At 38.8% G+C, this 15,000-nt stretch overlaps 1 protein-coding gene across 1 annotated transcript; it reads left to right on the forward strand.

Annotated features, from left to right (window-relative positions):
• Positions 1-2,012: 2,012 nt before the first annotated feature.
• On the forward strand, positions 2,013-8,426 carry LOC136697338 (uncharacterized). The gene is made up of 8 exons (XM_066672375.1): positions 2,013-2,111; positions 2,201-2,346; positions 4,186-4,364; positions 5,036-5,149; positions 5,889-6,002; positions 6,331-6,444; positions 6,771-6,884; positions 8,307-8,426. The coding sequence occupies exons 3-8, from the start codon at positions 4,191-4,193 to the stop codon at positions 8,424-8,426; spliced, it is 750 nt and encodes a 249-aa protein (XP_066528472.1). The 5' UTR covers positions 2,013-2,111; positions 2,201-2,346; positions 4,186-4,190.
• Positions 8,427-15,000: the final 6,574 nt, after the last annotated feature.

Genomic DNA, 15,000 nt, shown 5'->3' on the forward strand with positions numbered 1-15,000 from the left:
TTCTGTGACCTGTCAGGACTCACTCTCTCTCACACACACACACACCCACACACACTTTATTATCAGGGCTTTATGAGTGTATGGTACTTGAAGTGCTCCCAGGCTCATCCCTAAAAAACCTGCAGCTGCTGCATTTTTCAGAGTTTTCTGAGCAAAGCAATTACTGAAAACAACTGCTTTACCATTCATTTTCTCACCAGAACAAATATTAACATCATATCAACAAGAACAGTACAACAACAAGCCAGTCATCAGTAAACGTTGTGGAGTGATTTTAACCCAGAATTAATCTGCTGTGTGTGTGTGTGTGAGTTATTAGAGACAGTGATAAATGGAATGACTGAGGTCCAGTGTGAATCTGCTGTGTGTGTGTGTGTGTGTGTGTGTGTGTGTGTGTGTGCTGTTTAGTGACAGTAATAAGTATGATCCCATATGAATCCGCTGTGTGTATGTGTGTGTGTGTCTGTGTGTCTGTGTGTGTGTGTGTGTTGTTAGTGACAGTAATAAGTATGATCCAGTATGAATCTGCTGTGTGTGTGTGTGTGTGTGTGTGTGTCTGTGTGTGTGTGTGTTTATGTGTGTGTGTGTGTGTTGTTAGTGACAGTAATAAGTATGATCCAGTATGAATCTGCTGTGTGTGTGTGTGTGAGTGTGTGTGTGTGTGTGTGTGTGTGTGTGTGTGTTATTAGAGACAGTGATAAATGGAATGACTGAGGTCCAGTGTGAATCTGCTGTGTGTTTGTGGTGTGTGTGTGTGTGTGTGTTGTTAGTGACAGTAATAAGTATGATCCAGTATGAATCTGCTGTGTGTATGTGTGTGTGTGTGTGTTGTGTGTGTGTGTGTGTGTGTGTATGTGTGTGTGTGTGTTGTTAGTGACAGTAATAAGTATGATCCAGTATGAATCTGCTGTGTGTGTGAGTGTGAGTGTGTCTGTGTGTGTGTGTGTGTGTGTGTGTGTTGTTTGTGTGTGTGTATGTGTGTGTGTGTGTGTGTGTGTGTGTGTGTTGTTAGTGACAGTAATAAGTATGATCCAGTATGAATCTGCTGTGTGTGTGAGTGTGAGTGTGTCTGTGTGTGTGTGTGTGTGTGTGTGTGTGTGTTGTTTGTGTGTGTGTATGTGTGTGTGTGTGTGTGTGTGTGTGTGTGTGTGTGTGTGTGTGTTTGCGTGTGTGTGTGTGTGTGTGTGTGTGTGTGTTGTTTGTGTGTGTGTGTGTTGTTTGTGTGTGTGTATGTGTGTGTGTGTGTGTTGTTAGTGACAGTAATAAGTATGATCCAGTATGAATCCGCTGTGTGTGTGTGTGTGTGTGTGTGTGTGAGTGTGTGTGTGTGTGTGTCTGTGTGTGTTTGTAAACCTTATAATATGGGGACATTGACCTGAATACACACCAATAAAGTGGGGACCTGTGTCATCGTGGGGACCTAAAATCGAGTCCCCACAAAGTTAACCATTGCAGCGTGTCTATTTTGTCGAACTGTACCCGCCCCTTCAAAATCTCAATAGTCCCCAAGATGGTCATAGCCCTGACAAAAGTGTGCGAGTGTATAGGGAGCAAGTGCTCAGTGTGTGTGCACGCCCCCTGTTGACATAGGTTTTGCTGTTGGGGCCGTTAGCACACTTGATCACGTGGTACAGAAATCCTGACTTCTGATTGGTTGAAACGGGCCAATGAGGTAGCTCGTTAAGAAAGGCTTCGTTATACGCAGTCACAAGAGGAGTTAGTCGAACAAGCACAGAACCTGTGAGTTTTGCCTTGAAACTAAATGTTTAAGTCTTATATCACTCAGCGCTTTTATTAAATAAAAAAGTGGAGCGTAAACTACTGTCAATTTAGCGTTTGAATCTCAGCGGCGCTCTATTCTGAGCATTTATCTAGTTCCCCGTTGTTAACGCAGCCCTGATGAGGCATTTAACGGTCTCCAGTCCGTTTGTTTTGCTAATGCTAAGCTGTTTATGAACCTTTAGTGCACTTTTCAGAGAGGTGTCTTAAGAGTTGATGGAACCAGTGAATATTCAGTGAATCGTTTGTTATTGTTGTGAACGCCGTTTTTCACGTCACCGCGGGTCGCGACAAAGCGGGGCTCGAAGTTAAATACATCGATTCATTTAAAGGTGAGCGAATATAACGGCAGTTTAACTCGGATTAAACTTTGATTTCGGAAAGTCGGTGAGTTTAGTGCGGTCTGTGGTTCGTTAATAAGGCGGAGGAGTGTTCGCGGTGTCGGACTTCACTAAAGGAAGCTTCGTGCTGGAGAACAGAGGAGAGCTGACCCCCGGAGGAAGGCCGGAGGAGACGGAGCGTTCACCGCAGCGCCCTGAGAGGAGTTATGTTTGACTTCATCTGGACGTGAGTAACACAGGCTTTTCTTTATCTGTTCAGGTGTGAGGTTGTGTTTATATCTGTTACAGGTCTAAGACAGACACAGTGTCACGTTAAAGATTAGAGTCCCAGCTTTTCATTAATGATGCCGTTTTATTTTTAATTTCTCTCGGAAAACGAATATTTTGGTCGAAATACACCTCGCCAGGAGAGTTATGAACAGATTAGTGACAGTGAATGTGTGAATATAGAGTTAAAACTGAAAGAATGTTATTCCAAACACGGTGTCTCTCTCTTTCTCCTAAAAAATTAAACTCCTGCGTCACGAGCCCAGAAGCGATTCACACAAAAACAAATCACACCAGCGCTTACCTCGTGCCTTTCCGTCAGTCCGTTTGTTTGTAATCCTCGTGTTTGTGTGAGTTTAAAAAACACCGTTTAAAAACACGGTACAGCATATTTTTAAATAATTAAATATTATCCCCGTGGGTCTCCCTTAAGGAACTCTCATAGTCGTGTGGCATAGGCTCTTAGCGTTCCAGCGACACGTCAATCAAGTCTGCAGACCAATCAGGGGCCGAGTCATGACGACGCGTAACCAAGGAGGCGGGACAAACATAGGCCCGTGTTTCAGCGGCCCGCACCGCGAGAGACGACTCCGACGGTTTTATTTGGCCACAACAATTACAACAAAAAACAATCAAGACAATAAACATGTTTTCAGAGCTTAGACGTCTTTCACTGGCTGCCTTTCCCCCGCTGAGGCGATTTAAACACACGGAGGGGTGTGAGGGAGTCACAGCAAACCAGAGTGAAGCTCCCTCCTCCAAAACGACTGGCCTCTGAAGGGACACTGCGTTAGAAACGAGTAAATATCAGAATAAAATACAACAAAAATAAACCCTTCTCCTGTTTGTTCAGGGTAACAGGGCACTTGGAGAGCTGCAGGAGTCTAGTTTGTAAAGAAAAACATTGTAAATGTTGCCATTAAGTCTAGATTATATATATGACTTGAATATATATATATATATATATTATTTATTTTAATTTTTTTCTGCAGTAAAATGAATCATTATCTTTATGGAGAGGTTGTAGTGTTTGGAGACACTTGGCCAGGCCCCCGGTTCACTGTCTACTCCAGCTTGAATAACTTCAACTTATTGGACATTAACTCTTCAGTTTGAAGTCACTGATATCTAGATTATAAAATTAACTTTAGGAGTGTGTTTACCTTTTAATTTTTTACATTTTCTCATTTTTTTTTCATCAGATATTGACCACTGCAAATTAATTTCAATACCTTTAAATGTTTTATTTGACATTTTTTAAGGCTTTTCATAAAATTGACTCTAGTTTCTCCTCCTGAGGAGAAAGCCTAAAGATGTTTGTATGTAATTTCAGGCAGAAAATGGAAAAAAAAAGGCTTAGGGGAAAAATACATTTACCTTCTTAAAAATCCAGGCCTTCTTTCTACAAACCAGTGCACATTTCATACTGGTCTAAGCTGATCTATGTTGCTCTATGCCGGTTAATGCTGGTCTGGTACTGGTTTAAGTGGAGAGTTAAGTGGATCAGTTTATCAACATCCATTTCTGTTGACCAGCATACACAACATGTGCATCCATGCCTGTCTATGCTGTTTTTCCTGGCTGGGGTTACAGAAAACATGTACATATACTTGTACATGTACTTTGTAGTCATTATTTAGTTCAGTAGTGTTTCTATTGAACAAAATGTCGTGTACCTTACCTCAAAATGTAATGTTTGATTAGGTTTGAATTCTAGAACAATCTCAACTAAAACTATCTACAGCTAAAATAATATATTTTGTCACAAATTATCTGTCTTCTGTTTGTTCAAATTCAGTATTGATGCTGCAAGAGATGATGGCACTCTTGGAAGACCATATTAACCCCAACTGCAAAATGAAGAGAATCATTTTGGAAGGAAGGCCCCGGTTGTGTCTTTTTGCTTTAAGAGACATCACATCTGGAGTGGAGATTACATATAACTATGGAGATGGTGATTGTCCCTGGAGGAGTAAAGTAAGAATGTGGAAATTCATCTTTGGTCACTTGTGACAAAACTTTGACAATGTATATACACCTACAACAACAACAACAACAACACACACACACTCACAACAAACTATTAACTGTAGTGTAGTATACAAGCGATTATAAAACCTATTTACAAAGAAATGATAATTTCCACTGCATTTCAGTAAAGGTGACCTCTTTTAAATATTCCTGGTGTCTCTTGGCATTAGATACCATTTGCCTGATGGAAGCTACTCAAATGTTACATGTATAAAATCCTTATACAAATGTTTTATACACCTTTGACTTCTGCCTAATGTTTTTCTACCCATTTTATCAGTCATACATTTTACTTTTCTCTTGCAGCTCAAATTCTCAAACTAAACTGTCAAATTATTAAAAAAAAACACTTTCACAAGTGTGATTTGACAGCTCTGCGATATCCTCAAACTCAGTTTCCAAATTAGATAAAGCCACTGTAGTTCTTTCTTATATATAAACACACAGTCCTTCTAAAAACCAAGGCAACTGACCAGAAGCATCCCCATAAACTAAAAACAACTAACTACCTACTTATTAACTACTTTAGTCATCCACTTGATTTCCAATGGTAGCTGATAATAACTGGTACCCTTCTACTTTTATAAGTTTAATAGTGGCTGATGTTATCATTTTAGGTGTCAGAAAGTGGACCGGAAGCAGGCAGTAGTCACCTGGAGTCAGAAACTGCCGCTGAAGTTGATCAGCATTTCACCAAACATTCACAGCACAGATCTGGTTCTGAGATTCAAGTAAGGAAAACGACTTTTGTTCATGCAGCTTACACACTGTAAATGCTATGTGTATGTACTCCACCAGTATAGGAAATGTATAACACTAGGTGTGATTTCTGAACTCATGTACATCAGTTGGGATATACACCAGTATACAGTGCTGCGTCTTACACTTGCTTTACACACCCTGATAAGCCTTAACATTAAAACCACCTACTTGCTTTTAAACGTGTCTATTTTATTAGCTCCACATACCATAGAGGAGCGCCTTGAAGTTCTACAGATCCAGAATTTAGTCCATCTGATTCCTTGCATACTTTGTTGACCACCCTTTACCCTGTTCTTCAGTGGTCAGGACACCCATTGTACAGCCACAGATCAGGTATTATTAGGGTGGTGAATCATTACTAGCTCTGCGTTTATACTATCACCACAATATCAGTGTGTGTGAGTGTGTAATCTACTTAAACCAGCACAACACGCCCTAACACACCACCACAACCACATCAGTGTAAATGTAGTGCTGATAAAAATCCACTGCCCAAATCATACCTGCTCTGTGGTGGTCCTGACCATTGAAGAACATGATAAAGTATGCAGAGAATCAGATTTACTAAATTCTAGAAATGTAGAACTACAAATTGCTGCTATATGTTAAGTGGAGGTGATAAAAGTATTTTCTGCCATTAATCAGTGTTTCTCTTATTTATGGTACGGCAACATTCTGGCGTGTTAGTGACTGTTGTGCCCATTTCAGGTGAAAAAAAGTGGAACGACAGCGGACAGTAAAGGTCTAGAACCAGATTGTGCCTCTGGAGACAATCACCATGGCACCCAACAATCACTGCAAGAGTCTGCTTTCTGCAAAATGGTATGAAACTATTATATTTCAGGTGTTTTTTACATAGTAAACGTCAAGTCCCCACAACGTACTGTAACAGTATTGGCAAAGGATTTCATTCGGCAAGTGCTGCACCTCCCCCACTGAGTCCCCACAATGTCTTTTCAAATGAATGGTTTACACAAAGTCCCCACACAGTGCCTATTTAAAAATATAAGAGTTTTATTAAAAATAAATAGTTTGATTGGTGTGTTTAGCCTTAAAATTGTTTCTACCACTTATTAGTGTTCCTCTTGTTTATTGTATGGCAACATGCTTTTAATATCGGGCATGTTAGTGACTGTTGTGCCCATTTCAGGTGACAAAAAGTGGAATGACAGCAGACGTCAAAGGTCTGGAGCCAGATTGTGCCTCTGGAGACAATCACCATGGCACCCAACAATCACAGCAAGAGTCTACTTTCTGCAAAATAGTATGAAACTATATTTCAGGTGTTTTTTTAGATAGTAAACGTCAAGTCCCCACAACGTACTGTAACAGTATTGGCATAGGATTTCATTCAGCAAGTGGTGCACCTCCCCCACTGAGTCCCCACAACGTCTTTTCAAATGAATGGTTTACACAAAGTCCCCACACAGTGCCTATTTAAAAATATAAGAGTTTTATTAAAAATAAATAGTTTGATTGGTGTGTTTAGCCTTAAAATAGTTTCTACCACTTATGGGTGTTCCTCTTGTTTATTATATGGCAACATGTTTTTAATATCGGACATGTTAGTGACTGTTGTGCCCATTTCAGGTGACAAAAAGTGGAATGACAACAGACAGTAAAGGTCTGGAGCCAGATTGTGCCTCTGGAGACAATCACCATGGCACCCAACAATCACTGCAAGAGTCTACATCCTGTAAAATGGTATGAAACTATTATATTTCATGTGTTTTTTACATAGTAAACGTCAAGTCCCCACAATGTACAATGTACTCTAACAGTATTGGCATATGATTTCATTCAAGTCCCCACAAACCGGCTGTTAAAAAAGAATGTAGAGAATAGGTTTTATTAAAAAAATAAATAGTTTGATTGGTGTGTTTAGCCTTAAAATAGTTTCTACCACTTATGGGTGTTCCTCTTGTTTATTGTATGGCAACATGTTTTAAATATTGGGCGTGTTAGTGACTGTTGTGCCCATTTCAGGTGACAAAAAGTGGAATGACAACAGACAGTAAAGGTCTGGAGCCAGACTGTGCCTCTGGAGACAATCACCATGGCACCCAACATACACTTCAAGACTCTACTTTCTGCAAAATGGTATGAAACTATTATATTTCATGTGTTTTTTACATAGTAAACGTCAAGTCCCCACAATGTACAATGTACTCTAACAGTATTGGCATATGATTTAATTCAAGTCCCCACAAAGCGGCTGTTAAAAAAGAATATAAGAGTTTTATTAAAAATAAATAGTTTGATTGGTGTGTTTAGCCTTAAAATAGTTTCTACCACTTATTAGTGTTCCTCTTGTTTATTGTATGGCAACATGTTTTTAATATCGGGCATGTTAGTTACTGTTGTGCCCATTTCAGGTGACAAAAAGTGGAATGACAACAGACAGTAAAGGTCTGGAGCCAGATTGTGCCTCTGGAGACTATCACCATGGCACCCAACATACACTTCAAGACTCTACTTTCTGCAAAATGGTATGAAACTATTATATTTCATGTGTTTTTTACATAGTAAACGTCAAGTCCCCACAATGTACAATGTACTCTTAACAGTATTGGCATAGGATATAAGAGTATAAGAATATAAGGATTTTATTAAAAATAATTAGTTTGATTGGTGTGTTTAGCCTTAAAATAGTTTCTACCACTTATTAGTGTTTCTCTTGTTTATTGTATGGCAACATGCTTTTATTATCGGACATGTTAGTGACTGTTGTGCCCATTTCAGGTGACAAAAAGTGGAACGACAGCAGACAGCAAAGGTTTGGAGCCAGATTGTGCCTTTGGAGACAATCACCATGGCACCCAACAATCACTGCAAGAGTCTACTTTCTGCAAAATGGTATGAAACTATTATATTTCAGGTGTTTTGTATTTAGTAAACGTCAAGTCCCCACAATGTACAATGTACTCTAACAGTATTGGCATAGGATTTCATTCAAGTCCCCACACAGTGCCTATTTAAAAATAAGAGTTTTATTAAAAATAATTAGTTTGATTGGTGTGTTTAGCCTTAAAATAGTTTCTACCACTTATTAGTGTTCCTCTTGTTTATTGTATGGCAACATGTTTTTAATATCGGACATGTTAGTGACTGTTGTGCCCATTTCAGGTGACAAATAGTGGAACGACAGCAGACAGCAAAGGTCTGGAGCCAGATTGTGCCTCTGGAGACAATCACCATGGCACCCAACAATCACAGCAAGTGTCTACTTTCTACAAAATGGTATGAAACTATTATATTTCATGTGTTTTTTATTTAGTAAACGTCAAGACAGCAGACAGCAAAGGTCTGGAGCCAGATTGTGCCTCTGGAGACAATCACCATGGCACCCAACATACACTTCAAGACTCTACTTTCTGCAAAATGGTATGAAACAATTATATTTCAGGTGTTTTGTATTTAGTAAACGTCAAGTCCCCACAATGTACTCTAACAGTATTGGCATAGGATTTCATTCAAGTCCCCACAAAGCAGCTGTTAAAAAAGAATGAGGTTTATTAAAAAAATAAATAGTTCAATTGGTGTGTTTAGCCTTAAAATAGTTTCTACCACTTATTAGTGTTCCTCTTGTTTATTGTATGGCAACATGTTTTTAATATCGGGCATGTTAGTGACTGTTGTGCCCATTTCAGGTGACAAAAAGTGGAATGACAACAGACAGTAAAGGTCTGGAGCCAGATTGTGCCTCTGGAGACTATCACCATGGCACCCAACATACACTTCAAGACTCTACTTTCTGCAAAATGGTATGAAACTATTATATTTCATGTGTTTTTTACATAGTAAACGTCAAGTCCCCACAATGTACAATGTACTCTTAACAGTATTGGCATAGGATATAAGAGTATAAGAATATAAGGATTTTATTAAAAATAATTAGTTTGATTGGTGTGTTTAGCCTTAAAATAGTTTCTACCACTTATTAGTGTTTCTCTTGTTTATTGTATGGCAACATGCTTTTATTATCGGACATGTTAGTGACTGTTGTGCCCATTTCAGGTGACAAAAAGTGGAACGACAGCAGACAGCAAAGGTTTGGAGCCAGATTGTGCCTTTGGAGACAATCACCATGGCACCCAACAATCACTGCAAGAGTCTACTTTCTGCAAAATGGTATGAAACTATTATATTTCAGGTGTTTTGTATTTAGTAAACGTCAAGTCCCCACAATGTACAATGTACTCTAACAGTATTGGCATAGGATTTCATTCAAGTCCCCACACAGTGCCTATTTAAAAATAAGAGTTTTATTAAAAGTAAATAGTTTGATTGGTGTGTTTAGCCTTAAAATAGTTTCTACCACTTATTAGTGTTCCTCTTGTTTATTGTATAGCAACATGTTTTTAATATCGGACATGTTAGTGACTGTTGTGCCCATTTCAGGTGACAAATAGTGGAACGACAGCAGACAGCAAAGGTCTGGAGCCAGACTGTGCCTCTGGAGACAATCACCATGGCACCCAACATACACTTCAAGACTCTACTTTTTGCAAAATGGTATGAAACTATTATATTTCAGGTGTTTTGTATTTAGTAAACGTCAAGTCCCCACAATGTACAATGTACTCTAACAGTATTGGCATAGGATTTCATTCAAGTCCCCACAAAGCAGCTGTTAAAAAAGAATGAGGTTTATTAAAAAAATAAATAGTTCAATTGGTGTGTTTAGCCTTAAAATAGTTTCTACCACTTATTAGTGTTTCTCTTGTTTATTGTATGGCAATATGCTTTTAATATCGGACATGTTAGTGACTGTTGTGCCCATTTCAGGTGACAAAAATTGGAATGACAACAGACAGTAAAGGTCTGGAGCCAGATTGTGCCTCTGGAGACAATCACCATGGCACCCAACAATCACTGCAAGAGTCTACTTTCTGCAAAATGGTATGAAACTATTATATTTCATGTGTTTTTTATTTAGTAAACGTCAAGTCCCCACAATGTACAATGTACTCTAACAGTATTGGCATAGGATATAAGAATATAAGAATTTTATTAAAAATAATTAGTTTGATTGGTGTGTTTAGCCTTAAAATAGTTTCAGAATTAGTGTTCCTCTTGTTTATTGTATGGCAACATGTTTTTAATATTGGGCATGTTCTTGGTAGAATAAAGAAGTGATTTACCATTACCATTTTGTGCACAGTTGAACTGGTGTAAAAACAAGTATCTAGAAATATCTTAGGAACCCCGTAGCAAAACCACAATTTTTGCATAAAAATGGAATGATCGATCGACTTTGTAGCTGCGTTGGATGGTTTTCAGCTGACATATGTAATTGTATGGCTTGCTAGCAGTAACTAAGCCCTGTTATTTTTGTGACATATTAAAAAAAAATAGTTATGCTCTGCAGCATGTTACAGTTCAGCCCTGTCCTTGATTGGTATCTCTTACTGAGCTGGTCGTGATGAAGGGTGATCAGTGATTCACAGCCCCAGCAGCCACCAATATTTATTTTTATTTTTTATCTTTCAGTCTTTTTTCTTTTTCTTCAGTAAACACTTTTTTTCTGGTCATTATCATTATTACTATTATTGGATGTTCTTTGCCACTTATTCTTTTAGTTTGATGCATTTAATTTGTGTTTAACTAGATTGGAGCAGAACTGGACATAGAAACATCTACAAAGCAAGCCCAGGAAACCAATCAGCATCAGAACCAACTAGTACCACATTAGTTCCCAAAGGTATAGTCTGATAAACATTATGGCAAGCTGTTATGAAATGGAAAAACATTTATATGTTTTGACTGATGTTGTCCTGCATTTATTCAGGTGTCAAGGTGGTTAAGAAAAGGAAATGGGAGACCAATGAGGTGAAAGCTGTTGAAAAACATCTGAACAGGTTCATCAAAACTTGCACAGTGCCAGGAAAACAACATTGTGAGGCCTGTATAAAAGCAGAACCTATTGCGTGAATCCTATTGTTGAAAGACAGATTGGTTGGCTGTGAAATTTTTTGTCAAAAACAGAATTACTGCTCTTAAAAGGAAGATGTAAACCAGAATAAAAAGCCATTTACTGCATTAAAATGCATTTTTGTTTTGTTTTGTTAATTCATTTATAAAGTTCCTATAGGAAAAAAACAATATTTGATTTCATTGAAAAGTTGGCTGATGTCGTCTTTAGGGTTTTTTATTTTTACAGTTTTACAGTGGCTCTGTAAAGACCCATGAACAATAAAATTGTTATTTTCTTCAGATTGACTGAGAATGTTTTGTATGTTATAACACTTTTGGTGCTATAAAGAGCCATATACAGCACATTCTTCATCAGTCTGAAGAAACGTCACCATATTTCTTCAGTTTAAAAGAACCATTTAAACGTTGGGAGTGAGTGTTTCATAAAATGGTTGTTTTCTTTTAATTTTTTTATACTTATTGGGGCCTTGGCAGCTTAGTGTTGAGGTGGTTGTACACCTTGTAGATGCTTTTGAAAATTTTAAGGTATTTATTAATGATTTGTACAAAATACGGCATGGGCAAATGGCAAAAAAAAAGAGTTTAAATGGAAATGAATAAATATGTTATTCATATGACAACATCATTTGTCTTTTCTTATAAATATGCATTGTGGCTGCAAACCAGTTGTTAGTAAAATTTGTCCCCAGATTGTTCACAAGTACTTACATTGTACAAAATACTGGGAAGTGTCAGTGTGTGTGTGTGCTGGTCCTCACATGTTTGGAATACCAGAAACAGTCCCCAGAATGTCGGAAAATGTCACATTGCTTTATTAATGTATTTTCTTTATTTTAAAGTGACAGCTGCTGTTCCAGGATCAGTTGAAACATGAATCTGTGTTTCATTTGTTCCTAAAGCCTTTAGAAATGCGCGTCCCCACAATGTAGGATCCAGCTCGTAGTCCCCAGATAACGCTTCTACAAGTATGTGTGTGTTTGTGTGTGTGTGTGTGTGTGTGTGTGTTGTTTGTGTGTGTGTGTATGTGTGTGTGTGTGTGTGTGTGTTGTTAGTGACAGTAATTAGTATGATCCAGTATGAATCTGCTGTGTGTATGTGTGTGTGTGTGTGTGGGTGTTGTTAGTGACAGTAATAAGTATGATCCAGTATGAATCTGCTGTGTGTGTGTGAGTGTGTGTGTGTGTGTTGTTAGTGACAGTAATAAGTATGATCCAGTATGAATCCGCTGTGTGTATGTGTGTGTGAGTGTGTGTGTGTGTGTCTGTGTGTGTGTGTGTATGTGTGTGTGTTGTTAGTGACAGTAATAAGTATGATCCAGTATGAATCCGCTGTGTGTCTGTGTGTGTGAGTGTGTCTGTGTGTGTGTGTGTGTATGTGTGTGTGTTGTTAGTGACAGTAATAAGTATGATCCAGTATGAATCTGCTGTGTGTGTGTGAGTGTGTGTGTGAGTGTGAGTGTGTGTGTGTGTGTGTGTGTGAGTGATTATCATCCCCAAATCAAAAAGCCTATATAAATCGACAGGGCGTGAATGAGCATGTCTTCAGTTTGAAAACTGGAATTGATGATTTTAAGCATGAATCTGCAAAGTTTTATGCGGTGTTTTTGGACTTTAGGGATGCTTTTGGCAAACTACCCCATGACATAATGATAAGATCGCTGGAAGAAGTTAATGTACCGAGAGTAAACCTGGACATAATTAGAGATGTATACAACAGCTCATTTCTGCAAATCACTGAGCCAATCAAACTTAACATAGGGATAAAGACTGGATGTCCTTGGAGCGCAGTTAATTTTATCATTGCCATAAATCATTGGATCAAGTGGCTTTGTCAATGTGCTCCTTTGGATGTAAGATCTCCGATCCCAGTCCAAAGCTTTGCAGATGATATGCTGTTGGCATCGAGGGAGGAGAGCGTCATCAGAAACATGCTCCTGTGTACGGACACATTTCTGCAGTGGTCTCACTTAGAGATGAAGAGTTCAAAGTGCGCTGTGTTCTATGAAAGACGCAGCGGGAGGAATAGATGGTATAGAGCTAAAAGTGATAAACCACCTGCATTTACTATTGATGGAGAGATGAGTAGAGTGTACGAAAGGCATGAAACTTATAGTTATTTAGGGCACCACTTTAATGTCGCTGGAGAATGGGAGAAGCAAATAAAGGACATTGTAAAAAGTGTCACCTCCAGGTTGGACTTAATAAGTTCCTCACCTTTACCTGTCGTTATGAAACTGCAAGCTGTTCATGAAGTTGCGCTAATGGCTAATGTGCAGCACTTGTTTGCTAACATTCACAAACCAAAATGTACTTTGGATGAGGTGAATAATAAAACAGTGGATGTGGTGAGGAAGTGGATAGGTTTAAATTCTCATTCAGAAAGATGTGTTTTGTTTCAGATCAGAAGGGAAGGTGGACTAGGGGTTCCCAAATATTGAGTGGATCTATGTAGCAACTAGGATTTGTCATTAGCTGCGGATGTTGAATAATGACGATTTAGCAGTTCAACAGCTGGCTCGAGCTTCACTTATTTGAGATTTTACTGAGCGTAAGATCCCGACTGCAGCAGAAGGAGAAGATCATTTTTTGGGATTTAGGAAAAAGTTGGATGTGAATGTGAGTGGATTTGTAGTGGGATCAGACTGTGGCCTGATTTTTAATGATCTCTGTAACAGGGCTCATATACAGCTGAGTTGGAGGGATAGTAGAGGTCAGTTGGTAAAGGTTAGTGATGAACTGATACAAGATTCGAATGTCTGTGTGGAGGCAGAGATGGAGGACAATGGGATATTTAAGAAATTGAATACGGATCACTGTAGAACTGAGATCTTGATTGTCTTTCAGTCTCGGTTGCGACGGCGCTGGATGGAGCTGCGTTTACAAGGTAAATTAGCATGTTTGCCTTTTGTGGATCAGTCAGTGTCTCGTGGTGTTGGGAAGCTCTGAACTTGATGAACAGTTCTTTAGCTTCGTAGTTAAAGCTCGCCTCCAAGTGTTACCTACAAAGTATAATCTGTCTCTTTGGTATCCGTTACAGCATAAACCTTATTGTTTATTGCACGATAATCAAGAGGCTGAATCTGTAGCACACGTCATGAACGGTTGTCCAGGACTTTATATTTTTAGACATGACCGAACTGTACATTTAATACGTAAGGAGTTTGTATCTATGTGTCATTCAAAAACGGTGATTCATGTGAATGAAAGGGTTAAGGTCGAGTGGTTTTTGTCTCTGAGCCAGTGAGAGGTCACAGGTCGCTTTTAGTAACTGTCTGAATTCTCCTGACATTGTTCTGATTAATGAAGGGAGGAGGAGTGTGATGATTGTGGAAGTTGGATGTTCTTACGATGGATATATGGAGTTGTGTTACACCTCTAAAGTCCTAAAGTATCAGCCACTGATGGAGATTCTTAATGAGAGTGGCTACTCCTGTAAAGTAGTTGCCTTGGTGTTTGGAAGTTTAGGGCACGTTCACAGGCTGTGTGGGCGTGGCCTACGGATTGTAGGACTGGGGAAGAAGAAGGCCAAGCACATAGTGAAGTATTGTTCTGTTTCTGCGGTTATAGGGAGTTTATCTGGAGAAGACGCTGTCATCTGTCTCCATGAGAAATGCATGTTGTGAGTTTAATTATGAACTGTGCAATGACTCTGAACTATTATTTGGGTTTTATATGATATTGTATTTTATATGTTAAATCCAAATAAAGTATTATAAATGTGTGTGTGTGTGTGTGTGTTGTTAGTGACAGTAATAAGTATGATCCAGTGTGAATCTGCTGTGTGTGTGTGTGTGTGTGTGTGTGTTGGTAGTGACAGTAATAAGTATGATCCAGTGTGAATCTGCTGTGTGTGTGTGTGTGTGTGTGTGTGTGTTGGTAGTGAC

The sequence above is a fragment of the Hoplias malabaricus genome, chromosome 5 (genome assembly GCF_029633855.1).
Source record: "Hoplias malabaricus isolate fHopMal1 chromosome 5, fHopMal1.hap1, whole genome shotgun sequence".
Lineage (NCBI taxonomy): Eukaryota > Metazoa > Chordata > Actinopteri > Characiformes > Erythrinidae > Hoplias > Hoplias malabaricus.

Coding starts and splice junctions, on each gene's coding strand:
- LOC136697338 (XM_066672375.1), top strand. CDS start 4,191: ATGCTGCAAGAGATGATGGCACTCTTGGAAGACCATATTAACCCCAAC. Junction 4,365..5,035: donor ATTGTCCCTGGAGGAGTAAA/GTAAGAATGTGG, acceptor TTATCATTTTAG/GTGTCAGAAAGTGGACCGGA. Junction 6,885..8,306: donor AGTCTACATCCTGTAAAATG/GTATGAAACTAT, acceptor TGCCCATTTCAG/GTGACAAATAGTGGAACGAC.